The sequence below is a fragment of the Sorex araneus genome, chromosome 6 (assembly GCF_027595985.1).
Source record: "Sorex araneus isolate mSorAra2 chromosome 6, mSorAra2.pri, whole genome shotgun sequence".
Lineage (NCBI taxonomy): Eukaryota > Metazoa > Chordata > Mammalia > Eulipotyphla > Soricidae > Sorex > Sorex araneus.
Window position 1 is genome coordinate 155,474,240 of NC_073307.1, and position 11,887 is coordinate 155,486,126.

The 11,887-nt window shown below is 37.6% G+C and overlaps 1 protein-coding gene across 1 annotated transcript; it reads right to left on the bottom strand.

Annotated features, from left to right (window-relative positions):
- Positions 1 to 1,714: 1,714 nt before the first annotated feature.
- LOC101549772 (olfactory receptor 5B17-like) lies at positions 1,715 to 2,671 on the bottom strand. The gene has a single exon (XM_004620467.2). It carries the CDS (start codon positions 2,669 to 2,671, stop codon positions 1,715 to 1,717), a length of 957 nt encoding a protein of 318 aa, XP_004620524.2.
- Positions 2,672 to 11,887: the final 9,216 nt, after the last annotated feature.

An 11,887-nucleotide genomic window follows, 5' to 3' on the forward strand; every position in this document is an offset into this window, starting at 1 on the left:
ATATTGGAAGACTTCTAAGATTTCAGTTTTATATCTAGTCAAAATCCCAGCTTCAAAACCCTAGACTGCTGACAGGACATATTTCATTATGAGACTGATTTTCTCTTTTGAGAAAACTCAATCAGTCTTCACTCCGATATTTGGCTCAATCTATTAAATCATTGTTTTAATCAATTATTTAGAAAAAATAATTTTAAGTATATACATCAAAAAACCTATATGATCACTATCTATGTAGATATCTAATAAAGGAAGAAGTTTTATTCATAAACTTGCAGCAAAAGAGACCGTCTTCCTCCATTTTCATCTCAGCAGGAGTTCAAGAATGTCAGGAAGGAATATATTTATTGAGTAAGCAAATAAATATTTAATCAATATCTGATAGGAAAATGTTACATTAAGATATTATTTTAGGAAGAAGTAAAGATGTCCTGAGGGTCTTAAGATTCATTAGTCAATCCTCATTAGGCCGCTTGGGGATGTAGTAAAGCGTTTGGAGATTTTGAAAAAAGAGAGAATTCTTCATAGTTGGGGGTGGATAAATTTTTGAGACTGCCAGTTCACTGCAAAAACTGAACTAAATTATAAAGATGTTCTTCTCATCTTGAAGTCTAGAGTTTTTCCAAAGCACTTCCACTCTTAAAGTTTGGAATTTCTTGTGCTATGTCATAGTCAGTAAAAATATATTGTGCATTTTGTTTTGTTTGGGGACCACACCCAGCAATGCTCAGGACTAATTTCTGACTCTGCTCTCAGGCATCACTGCTGGCAGTGTCTGGGGGACTCTCTGGGGTCCCAGAAATGGAACTCTGGCCAGTCATATGTGAGGCAAACATCTACTTGCTGTACTATTGCTCCAACCCTCAGTAAAATTATTTTCAATCAAAACTTTGTCATCAACAAAACAACCACATTAGCATACTACATGTAGGGGGTTACATAAAAGTTCAGATATTGATAAAGAAATATAATAAATTAATATTGGAGATGACTACGAAAAATAAAATAGAGGAAAGGAGTCAAGAAGAGTGGAGTGACTGAGGGGGGTACCTTAGAAAGGCCAGTAGCATGCCATGAAGAGATAATACTTAAGGAGGAATTGGAAACATATGTGGGATTATCCTAATCAAAGGAAGTAGCAGGTGCAAAGCTTCAGAGACAAAGAAATGTATGAAATTGTCCAGAAACAGAAAAAAAAATTGGTGCATATGTAGTGAATATGTAGGAGGAATATAATATACATCATACAAGTGTTCAATAATGTTCACTACCTCAAAATCTTTATTTCTAAGGAAAAGGGCACTATAATTAATATCTGAATTTTAACATACTGAAGAGTTGGTAATTATACAGTTAAGATAAAAATATCTTACTACTCCCCCTTTTAGAGTAAGATGGATATTTTGTTTTGGTAATTATCAAGTGAACATTCTTTCTCTTATAAAAAACACTCAAAACAAAAGATATAATGATTTATTGTGGAATTGTAATTATTTATGTGTATAAATGTACCAAGAACAAATACATTTCACTGGATAAGTAATTTAACTATCAACATATTTTCTGATTTGAGGATGCTCAAACCAGTTCTAAAGCTAACTAATCAAAATTATATTTGACAAAAATTTTTATCTACTGCCATAATTATCATGACTATTGACTTATGGTATGAAATATATTTAAGGGAAATAAATTTAATTTTGTGTATTCTAGATCATTTAAAGACTAAATTTACAGAATATTTTGCTTTCTCTACCACTTTTGTGAAAGCATTTTTTACCTCTTTATTTCTCAGACTATAGACAATAGGGTTCAGCATGGGGATGATTATAGTATAGAACACAGAAGCAATTTTATCCGTGTCCATGGAATGACTGGAACTGGGCTGTAAGTACATGACAATGACAGTCCCATAAAATATGGAAACTGCCATGAGGTGAGATGCACAGGTGGAAAAGGCCTTCTGGTAGCCCTCAGCTGAGTGCATCTTCAAAATGGTGATAAATATGAACACGTAAGAAATCAAGATTATAACAACAGCAAACAAGATATAAACGCTTGACAGGAGAAGCAGCATCAGTTCACTGAAGTCTTTGTTGGAGCAACTCAAGCTCATGACTGCTGGGATATCACAGAAAAAGTGATGGACCACATTGGACATGCAGAACGAGAGGGAAAAGGTGTTTCCGGTGTGAACAGCAGCCGTCAGAAATCCAAAGGCGTAAGAGCCTATGGCCAGATGCGCACACATCTTTGTGGTCATGATGGTGGTGTAGTGCAGGGGCCGACACACCGCTGCATAGCGGTCATAGGCCATTGAAGCCAGAAGGAAATTTTCTGTCGTGGCAAAGACGGCAAAAAAGAACATCTGAGCAGCGCATGCGTTGTAGGAGATGACCTTGTCCCCTCTAAGGAACCCGGCTATCACCTTGGGAGTAATTGTTGAGGAGTAACAGAAGTCCACCAGGGAGAGGTTACTGAGGAAAAAGTACATGGGGATGTGGAGGCGGGAGTCCAGCAGGATCAGCATGACCATCCCCAGGTTCCCTATCAGGGTGATGAGGTAGATGAGGGTGAACACTACAAAGAGAGGCACCTGCAGTTCCGGGGCGTCAGTGAGTCCTAGCAGGATGAATTCCGTCACCTCTGAGTTATTCCCCATGGATGCCATTGAAGAATCTGCTCTGTAGAAAGACAAAATAAAGGGATTTACTGATGAGCAAAAACCAGTTACACTGAAATGAAATATAAGCATTATTTTATTAGAGCAATAATTTATTTTTTGATATTCTCATGTATAAAATATGGGTATGGTAACACAATTTGGTGAATAATTTATCTATGTAGCAGAAGTATTTTGAAGAATATTCCTATTCACACTTTATTTTTTTATATGAGTTGCAAGAGGTGTTTATAAGCTGTCCTGGAACAAATCTGTCTTTTAAATCCTGTCTAACAATATCTAGTTTTCTAACAACAGCTTCTACTAATCCTAACATGCCTGTGATGATGCTTTCTTTGTGTATATATATAATCTGCTCATCAATTCTGCTTTGGTCATCTTTCCATTTATTTGCCTTGGACTTGGCAACAAAGACACTGAGTAATTGATTCACAGTTAGGGGAATAATTAAAGGACAAATCTGTCCAGGCAATGGCTTATGTGAAAGAGCCCATGTGACTCTCTCTTCTAAGCCCATTCTCTCCCTTGATCACATATCTCACTTGCTTGTCTCTATGTCCCTTGCTTATTTATACTCTATAGAAGTCAATGTTCTCTCTTAAAACTGCTTTAAAAATAAAATATGGGAATTTTTTTTTAAATTACAAATAAATTCATACTAGACACAATGAACCAAATGCAGATTTAGAAGCATGACTGGTAAACGTACAATTCTGGGGGTGAGGGAAGGTATAGAATTGGAGTAAAAGCTTTTGCTCTGAGAAACTATGTGCTAACTCCCGTGTGTCCATCCCATCATGGGCCACTTGAAATATACTGATCCTAACTACCATACTTTTCATTTAATTCATCAGAATATTGTGATGTTAGGAACAGAATTTTAGAATCGGACTGTGAGATCTCCCATGAGTGATTATTTTAAAGTTACATGAAAAGTGCTGTGTGGGTATAACACAATCCTGATGAGTACTAATTACAATGTAATCACTGGCATAGAACAATGGTCTCATGCTGATTGAGGAAAGATAGGAGAGAGTTGCCAAAGAGTGAATTTTGAATCGGGAATCCTTAATCTTGATTTGCATTTTCCTACACACCTTAACTCAAGTATTCTTTATTTTTCTCTCTATCCTGAAGCTGTGTGAATAATTTTGCATGACAACCTAGAGACATTTGTTGCATTTTTTTTCTTAATGTGTTCCTTGAGGTGTACATATTATTATGCATCACAGTATAATGAACTATACTGCAATGCATGATAATAATATCAACACTCAACTGGATTGCAAATTTTGAGATATTAAGAACTGAAATTCATGATTTGGAGAAAGAAGATCCATTCATAAGTAAGCTCAATTCTTTGTATTTTGATAGAGACATTGTAAAAAATCATCCATTGTTTGGTAACCACAATTTTCTATATTACACTCCTAGCTCTGAAAAATAGAATTTCACATGCCTGCACTTAAAATCACTCACCTACCATATGATATTATTAATATATTATTTAGTAAAATTTACATGGTTTAATATAATGTATGCTTTAATTTAACATAATGACTAAAATATTAATGCCAATTTTCATGTTATCTGAAGACTAAATCGATCTCATGAGTTTAGAAAGTAGAAATTGATGCATACATATAGTCTATTTCATAGATAGATATACAGGTGATATATGACACTTATGATGACAAAGATAAAGAATTATGTATAATTGTATAAATACACTCAAATCTATACATAAAATTAAGATACAGTTAAGAAAAATTGAGTGTTGAAAGCAGGTAAAAGGATATAGATGATAACCTCTCAGTATCTGTATCGCAAACCATAATGCCGAAAATGAGAGAGAGAAAGAGAAAGAGAGAGAGAGAGAAGAGAGGCGCCTGTCATAGAGGCAGGTTAGGGTGAGGGGTGGCTTGAAAGGCCGGGAGGGAAACTGGGAACACTGGTGCTGGGAAATTACACTGGTAGAGGATGGGTGTTGGAACATTGTATGACTGAAATGCAATCATGAACAATTCTGTAATGCTCTATCTCATGATGATTCAATTTTTAAAAAAGAAAGATCACAGATTTGAGAGTGTGTGTGCCTTCTTGTAATATCTCACTTACCGTCACATATTTAAGATACAAATTCATGTCTAACTTATCCCAATTAAAGTGTTTCTTTAATCACTGTACTTTCAGAATTTCTAAATTATCAGATAATAGAAAGGTAAAATTGATGGAGATCAGAGTGAAAATCTAATAACGGTCTTGTTAGGTTGATGCTGATCCTTCTGGAGTTTAAAGAAGTATGTTCCACCCTATTTGGCGAGCCCGTCAATGACAACTTAAGAGGAAAGCTTTCCTAATCAGCTCACAGTGAGGATGTCATCATAGATTTTGTTCATCAAGTTAAGCAAGGAAAGCAAGTTCCTGATAAAACCATTTTACTAGTTTCAGAATGAAATGTTTTTTGGTTTTTTGTTTTTGTTTTTTGTTTTTTGTTTTTTTTGTATTCTTAGTGCAGGAGTGATAGTGCAGCAGGTAGGGCATTTGCCTTGCATGCAGCCTGCCCGGGTTCGATTCCTCCACCCCTCTTGGAGAGTCCGGCAAGCTACCGAGAGTATCTCACCCTCATGGCAGAGCCTGGCAAGCTACCCATGGAATATTCGATGTGCCAAAAACAGCAGCAACAAGTCTCACAATGGAGATGTTATTGTTACCTGCTCGAGCAAATCGATGAGCCATGGGATGACGGTGACAGTGATCCCCCAAACTTATCCTAATAGAGGTCAAATGCAAAGAGGGACTTACAATTTGACCCCTGCAAATTCCTCTACCAATCAAGCCAGCATCTCCAAATCCAATGCCTGCAGGCATCTATTTTTTCCAGCAATCCTCAAAGTGAATGATTTCCTTTAAACTGCAAAAGATTCTCCCTGAATTCAAAGTCTAGATCTTTGTCAAGGTTTCAAGAGGGGAAAATTCCAATGATCAGGTCTGAGTCTAGAAACACATACATAATGTACCTTTGCCATTGCTTTGACCTGGATTGCAGTGCATATTAGAAGTGTATATCGATTATAAAAGCTTACCTTAGTTCTTGATGTGAAGGGAAGAGCAATCCTGAAATGCGAGTCTGAACTCAAAAATTCATTGCTGGAATAATACGTAAATGTATTCTTAGAGTATTTTCCTTAGAAAGGAAAATTTCTCCTTTGTACTGCTTAAAAGTTTCTAAGGTCCATGAAATATGAAAAGATTATTAACACAAAGCTAAGAAGGCTGTTTTTAGGTGTAGAACTAACCCTAGATTCATCATAAAATTATTTATGTTCAGCTTGTTTTATTTTTCTTATTTTAACAAAGAGGTAACAAAATTACATATTCCATATACCCTGCAGAATTGTCTCTGTGATTAGAAAATGACAGTGGATGAATAAGTTCTACTTTTAATATCAATTAATTTAAATTTAATCTTAGGATGATATCTCTTCTTAGGGTTGCAGACTCATTATAAACATTCAGTTTAAAGAAAAATTGGTGAGTAATAAAGTATTAGGGTTCATTTCAGTAGGCGATAACTGAGTGGGTTTTTCTAGATTCTGGTCTTTTAAAATAATGTTACGCCAAACCATGATAGGATTTTTAGAGCTTGATAAATGAGCACTGGAGAAATTTTTACAGTCCTGGAACTCTCACGGGAATAGAGCCCTTGTGAGGACAATCACTTCTCTTTGTTTCACTTACATAGGAAAGAAACAATTAAACTGTGCAGGGAAATAATGTGATATAATGAACAGTACACACCTATTTTATTGTCTTTTTACCTGTCTTTTTTTATTCTACTTAAAAACTTTAAACGATATTTGATACATCAAGATAGATTGTGTTTAAAATGCATTTGTTGTGGTGAATTTTAAATTTTTTGAGAAATTATTACATCATTTTATGAGTTTGAAATATCTCCTGGTGGTATGATATGTTTATATCATAAAATATTACATTTGCTTTAGCTAACATTCATTCTTTCATGTAGACCCACCAAGTAAAGAAAGGAATAAAATTATGCTTGTGCTAAAAACCCTTCAGATTTATTTCCTTAACTTGTAATATTTAATTCAAAGTGTTAACTATAGTCATTATGTTTTACATTGTACGCCTACTACTTATTTATGGCTCTGTGAACCACTCCTAGGGACCACAGTTGTTCCAGAGACAGGAGTCGGTCACATACAAAACCAACACCTTAACCTCTGAACTATCCCACTGAACCCTGGGAATTTATGTTTTTACCACCTTCGTAAAATTCCTGCCTATCCCTCCACCTCTCAGAAAGTCATAAGTGTCATCCCTTTTGCTGTGAGGTTGTTTTCTATATTCCATACATAATTGATATCATACACAACAAAATTGTTAAGAACAACTTTTAATTCAGTGGTTAGTGAAGAGAAAGAAGGTTGATGAGAGGAATGGGTAATGGATCATTTTTACTCCTGGGCTTGTGCCATAAATTGGTGATGGATGTGGTGCGTCGAACACACATGTAGAGAGAGAAACTTCACTTCACTTGTCATCCTGTTGATCCTTGATTTTCTCGAGTGGGTGCCAGTAACGTTTCCATTTGCCCCTGTAGCATGCTAGTGCAGCCCAAAGATATCTGCTTGCACCAGGAACAGGAAGAGCCTTAAATCGTTCATTCAGGGTTTTGACGAAGAAGTCTGACCATCTCGTTGGTGGGTGGCCACTCGGTCTTTGACGTCCCGTGGAATCCAATCGGTAACAGAGGGAAAAAACCCTGCTGAAATTCTACACTTCCAAAAACAATGATGAATCAATAAAAATGAGCAAAATTTAAAAATCATTGAAATATTTTTCTTGTACTTACAAAGGGCTGGAGCTATAGCACAGCAGTTGGGCATTCGCCTTTCACGCAGCCGACCCGAGTTCGATTCCTCCACCCCTCTCGGAGAGCCTGGCAAGCTACCAAGAGTATCGAGCCCGCTCGGTAGAGCCTGGCAAGCTACCCGTGCGTACTTGATATGCCAAAAACAGTAACAATAAGTCTCTCAATGAGAGACGTTACTGGTGCCCACTCGAACAAATCGATGAGCAACGGGATGACAGTGACAGTAGTTACAAAAGTTGGTCAGGGGTTGTATGGATTAAGAATCATCATGGAACTGATTTTTTTTTAAAAAAAAGGAAACTTGAAAATTGGATTTATACAAAATAAAAAATGAGAATTGTGGACAGCCAAGTATTTACTGTCAGAGATGGGAGTTACACTAAGCCAGAGGTGTTAGGTTAGAAGTATGAGGGTCAGGCTCTCCAAGGGATTGCCTGTTTACCTGCAGGATGGAGATTATGCAGCTGTTAGAAAAAAGGAGGTCAAGAATTTTGTAGTCAAGTGGATGGGCATGAAAAGTTTCATGCTGAGTGAAATGAGTCAGAAAGAGAGAGACAGACATAGAAAGATTGCACTCATCTATGGTATATAGAATAACAGAGTGGGAGACTAACACTCAAGAACTGTAGAAATAAGTACCAGGAGGTTGACTCCATGGCTTGGAGGCTGGCCTCACGTTCCGGGGAAAGGTCAACTCAGAGAGGCGATCACCAACTACATTGTAGTCGAAGGCCATGTGGGGGAAGGGAGTTGCGGGCTGAATGAGGGCTGGAGACTGAGCACAGCGGCCACTCAACACCTTTATTGCAAACCACAACAGCTAATTAGAGAGAGAAAACAGAAGGGAATGCCTTGCCACAGTGGCAGGGTGGGGTGGGGGGGAGATGGGATTGGGGAGGGTGGGAGGGACACTGGGTTTACGGGTGGTGGAGAATGGGCACTGGTGAAGGGATGGGTTCCAAACTTTGTATGAGGGAAGTATAAGCACAAAAGTGTATAAATCTGTAACTGTACCCTCACGGTGATTCTCTAATTAAAAATAAATAAATTAAAAAAAAAAATAAAAAAAATAAAAATAACTGTACACATTAAAAAAAAAAAAAAAAGACTATGCCATTAATTCTACTCCCTGGATTTCTTCCTCATCTAGTAGGTACATTTCAAAATCATGTGTTTATACAATATTGGATGCAAATAGAAATTAAACATTAGCTTTTAAAAAAAAAAAAAAGAAGTATGAGGGTCAGAGAAATTAGTATAAGCTCATACTTTGTGTGAAAAGTCACCTAACTACAGCCCCAAGGTCAGGGTAGTTCCTTATGCAAAAACAACTTAGATCTTAGAATATAAAAGGGCAGCAAAAACATGCCCAGAAAAGAATAGAGTAAAATAGTTCAAGGTCTTCTAGATGCAGAGGAAAACGTGGGAAAAGATAGATAGGCAGCTGCCACGACCTTACCCTATTCTTTAAGGGTGACTTGACTGGCCATGTGTATTATCCCAGTCACTGCTCTTAATGTACCCAGTTAAATGGTTGATGTGCTTAATAATTGTTCTTAAAGTCTCTGTCAATTTAAACAACTCATGGGCTGGGAGCCAGGATGGGGGAGCAATATCGTATGGAGTACAAGGCCGGATTGTGAGCTTACTGATGGCTGCCAGGACACCTTATAGCTTGAAGCGTCTACGCGTGTTAGCTAGTCTCATTCTCTGTGACCGATTCCCACTGGACAGGGGTTGGCCTTCCAATATATTGTTAGTTTGGTGTGGTAATGATGGATACTATATACAAGAAGGTGCCATTGTGAATCATGTCTGTATGTAGCACTGTAGCACCATCGTCCCATTGTTTATCGATTTGCTCGAGCGGGAACCATAAACGTCTCCATTATGAGACTTGTGACTGTTTTTGGCATATTGGATATGCCACAGGTAGCTAGCCATATCTGTATATAGTCAGGATAAATATATATTTCTTGCTTGCATCAACAAGAAGATTTGGAAAGAATGAAACTCCAGTATCAGTAAACTTGGCATCCAAATCTTGACTTAAAATTTTTAGTTTAGATAACAGTGTTACAATAGTATTTAAGTTTATGTTATTGATAGGTGAAATTTTGACTTCAAATAGCAATGCCCTTTTTAAAAATGGCTTTTTTTCTAAAATATTTGATTTTGAGATGAAATAGGAAAATACATGGACAAAAAATATAATATCTTATAGTGGTATAAAGAAATGACTATAAAAATGATAAGTTATGTCAAAGAAACATAGGAAGTAACTGAAAGAACTTTAAATTATGAAGGTAAAACAATTTTAACAAATCAATGAGTATCTTGGTATAGGTCATTAACCAAAATATAAAGTTAATAAAAGCATGAAAAAATAAATTTATTTATGTAAGTAAATAACAGAAAGGAGAGACAACTCTTTTAAAAGAATAACTTCAAGTAATTACTTGAGTATTGCTCATTTTATGATGTGAACATAATTCTCTAACACCTGAATATATATTTCAGACAGTTTATATTATGAATCATACATTATAACTCATAGTGTTATAAAACACACATTGATACAGTTGAACTCAATGCTTATTTTATTAAGTTAGAAATGTTATTGAAAACTTGCAATGGAATATGCACTCATATTGGTTCTGAAGATTATGCTGCAAACAAAGCAGATAAGATAACACTTGTATCACTTGTATCACTTGTCTTCCCGCTGATCTTCAATTTGCTCAAGTGGGTGCCAGAAATATCTCCATTTGCCCCTGTCGCATGCTAGTGTAGCCCAATGATATCTGCCCGCTCCAGGAACAGGAAGAGCCTTAAATCATTCATTCAGGGTTTTGACGAAGAAGTCTGACCATCTTGTTGGTGGGTGGCCATGTGGTCTTTTGATGTCCAGTGAACCAATTGGTAACAGCTCTAGTCCAGCAGATGTCTCTGAATCGCATTTCATGTCCGGCCCATCTGATTTTTGATGTCTTGGCAAACAAGACAGCGTTCCTGATTCTCGATCATCCATGGAGGTTGGAATTCCGGATTCCTTCTCTCTCTTGAGTGAAACCTGATACTCCTAGCATAACTCCTTCGATTCCTCTTTGGGATACCCAAATAGTGTTCTCATCCTGTTTGCGTAGGGTCCAGGTCTCTGAGGCATATGTTAGTGCAGGAAGAACAGTGGAATCGGAAAGATGTGCCCAGAGTGGAAGGTCCTTGAAGGCGTTCCACGCTGCTCTCTTCCTCCTGTGCAGTTCTGGCCCCAAGTCATTCCTCATGTTGAGTTCTCAACCCAGTTACATAGCTGCTGCAGAGAGCAAATGGAACATCAGGAACTATTTTGTTTTTCATGAACATTGTTCTGGTGAGATTCAGCTGCAGTTCGACCTTTTTACACTCATGGTCGAAGTCAGCCAGCATTTGTGCCATTTGGCTAATGTTTGGCATTATGAGAACGATATCATCAGCAAAGCGAAGGTGGTGTAGTTGCTGACCGTCTATCTACACTCCCATTCCTTCCCATTCCAGACATCGCATAACGTTCTCGAGGGTGGCACTGAAGAATTTCAGTGAAATGGTATCGCCCTGCCGAACCCCTCTCATTACATCAATGATCACTTCCTTGTAGAATGGTGAGATCCTTGTGGTAAATCCGTGATACAGCTCACGGAGGATCTTGATGTACTGAGTTTGAATACCCTGTTTGGCTAGGGCTTCAATGACCACTTCAGTCTCAACAGAATTGAAGGCCTTCTTTAAGTCGATGAACGTTAGACAGAATGACATCTTGAACTCTCGTGAAACTTCAGTGAGTTTGGTCACTGTGTGAATATGGTCGATCGTGCTCAATCCTTTTCGGAATGCTCGCATGGTTGTCCTTCATCTAGTTTTCTGCCTATTCTATTCAGAATGACACGAGTGAACAACTTGTCGACTACAGACAGCGGCAGATTCTTCAGGTGTTCGGGTCTGACCTTGTCTGGACTGGGTGCTATATGCATCTTTACCGACAAAATTGCATGTTGAATTTCGGAAGGGAGGACGTTGGGAACGACATATCCATCCTGTGGGATTTGGTATGTGGGCAGGTGGACATGGCTGTCAAAGAGATCAGAGTAGAAGTCGTGAATAATCCTCTCCATTGCCTTTCTGGAAGATGTGATAGATCCATCGGGACGTTGAAGGGCAGTCATCTTGGTCTTGTAGTTGGCGAAGGACAGGTGAGTGTTGCGAATATTTTTCCTGGCTTCTGCTGCATCGGCCAACAATGCTGCTCTTCTCTCTTTCAGTTCTTTCTT

Excerpts from the sequence above, each read along its gene's own strand:
- LOC101549772 (XM_004620467.2), bottom strand. The coding sequence starts at position 2,671 with ATGGCATCCATGGGGAATAACTCAGAGGTGACGGAATTCATCCTGCTA.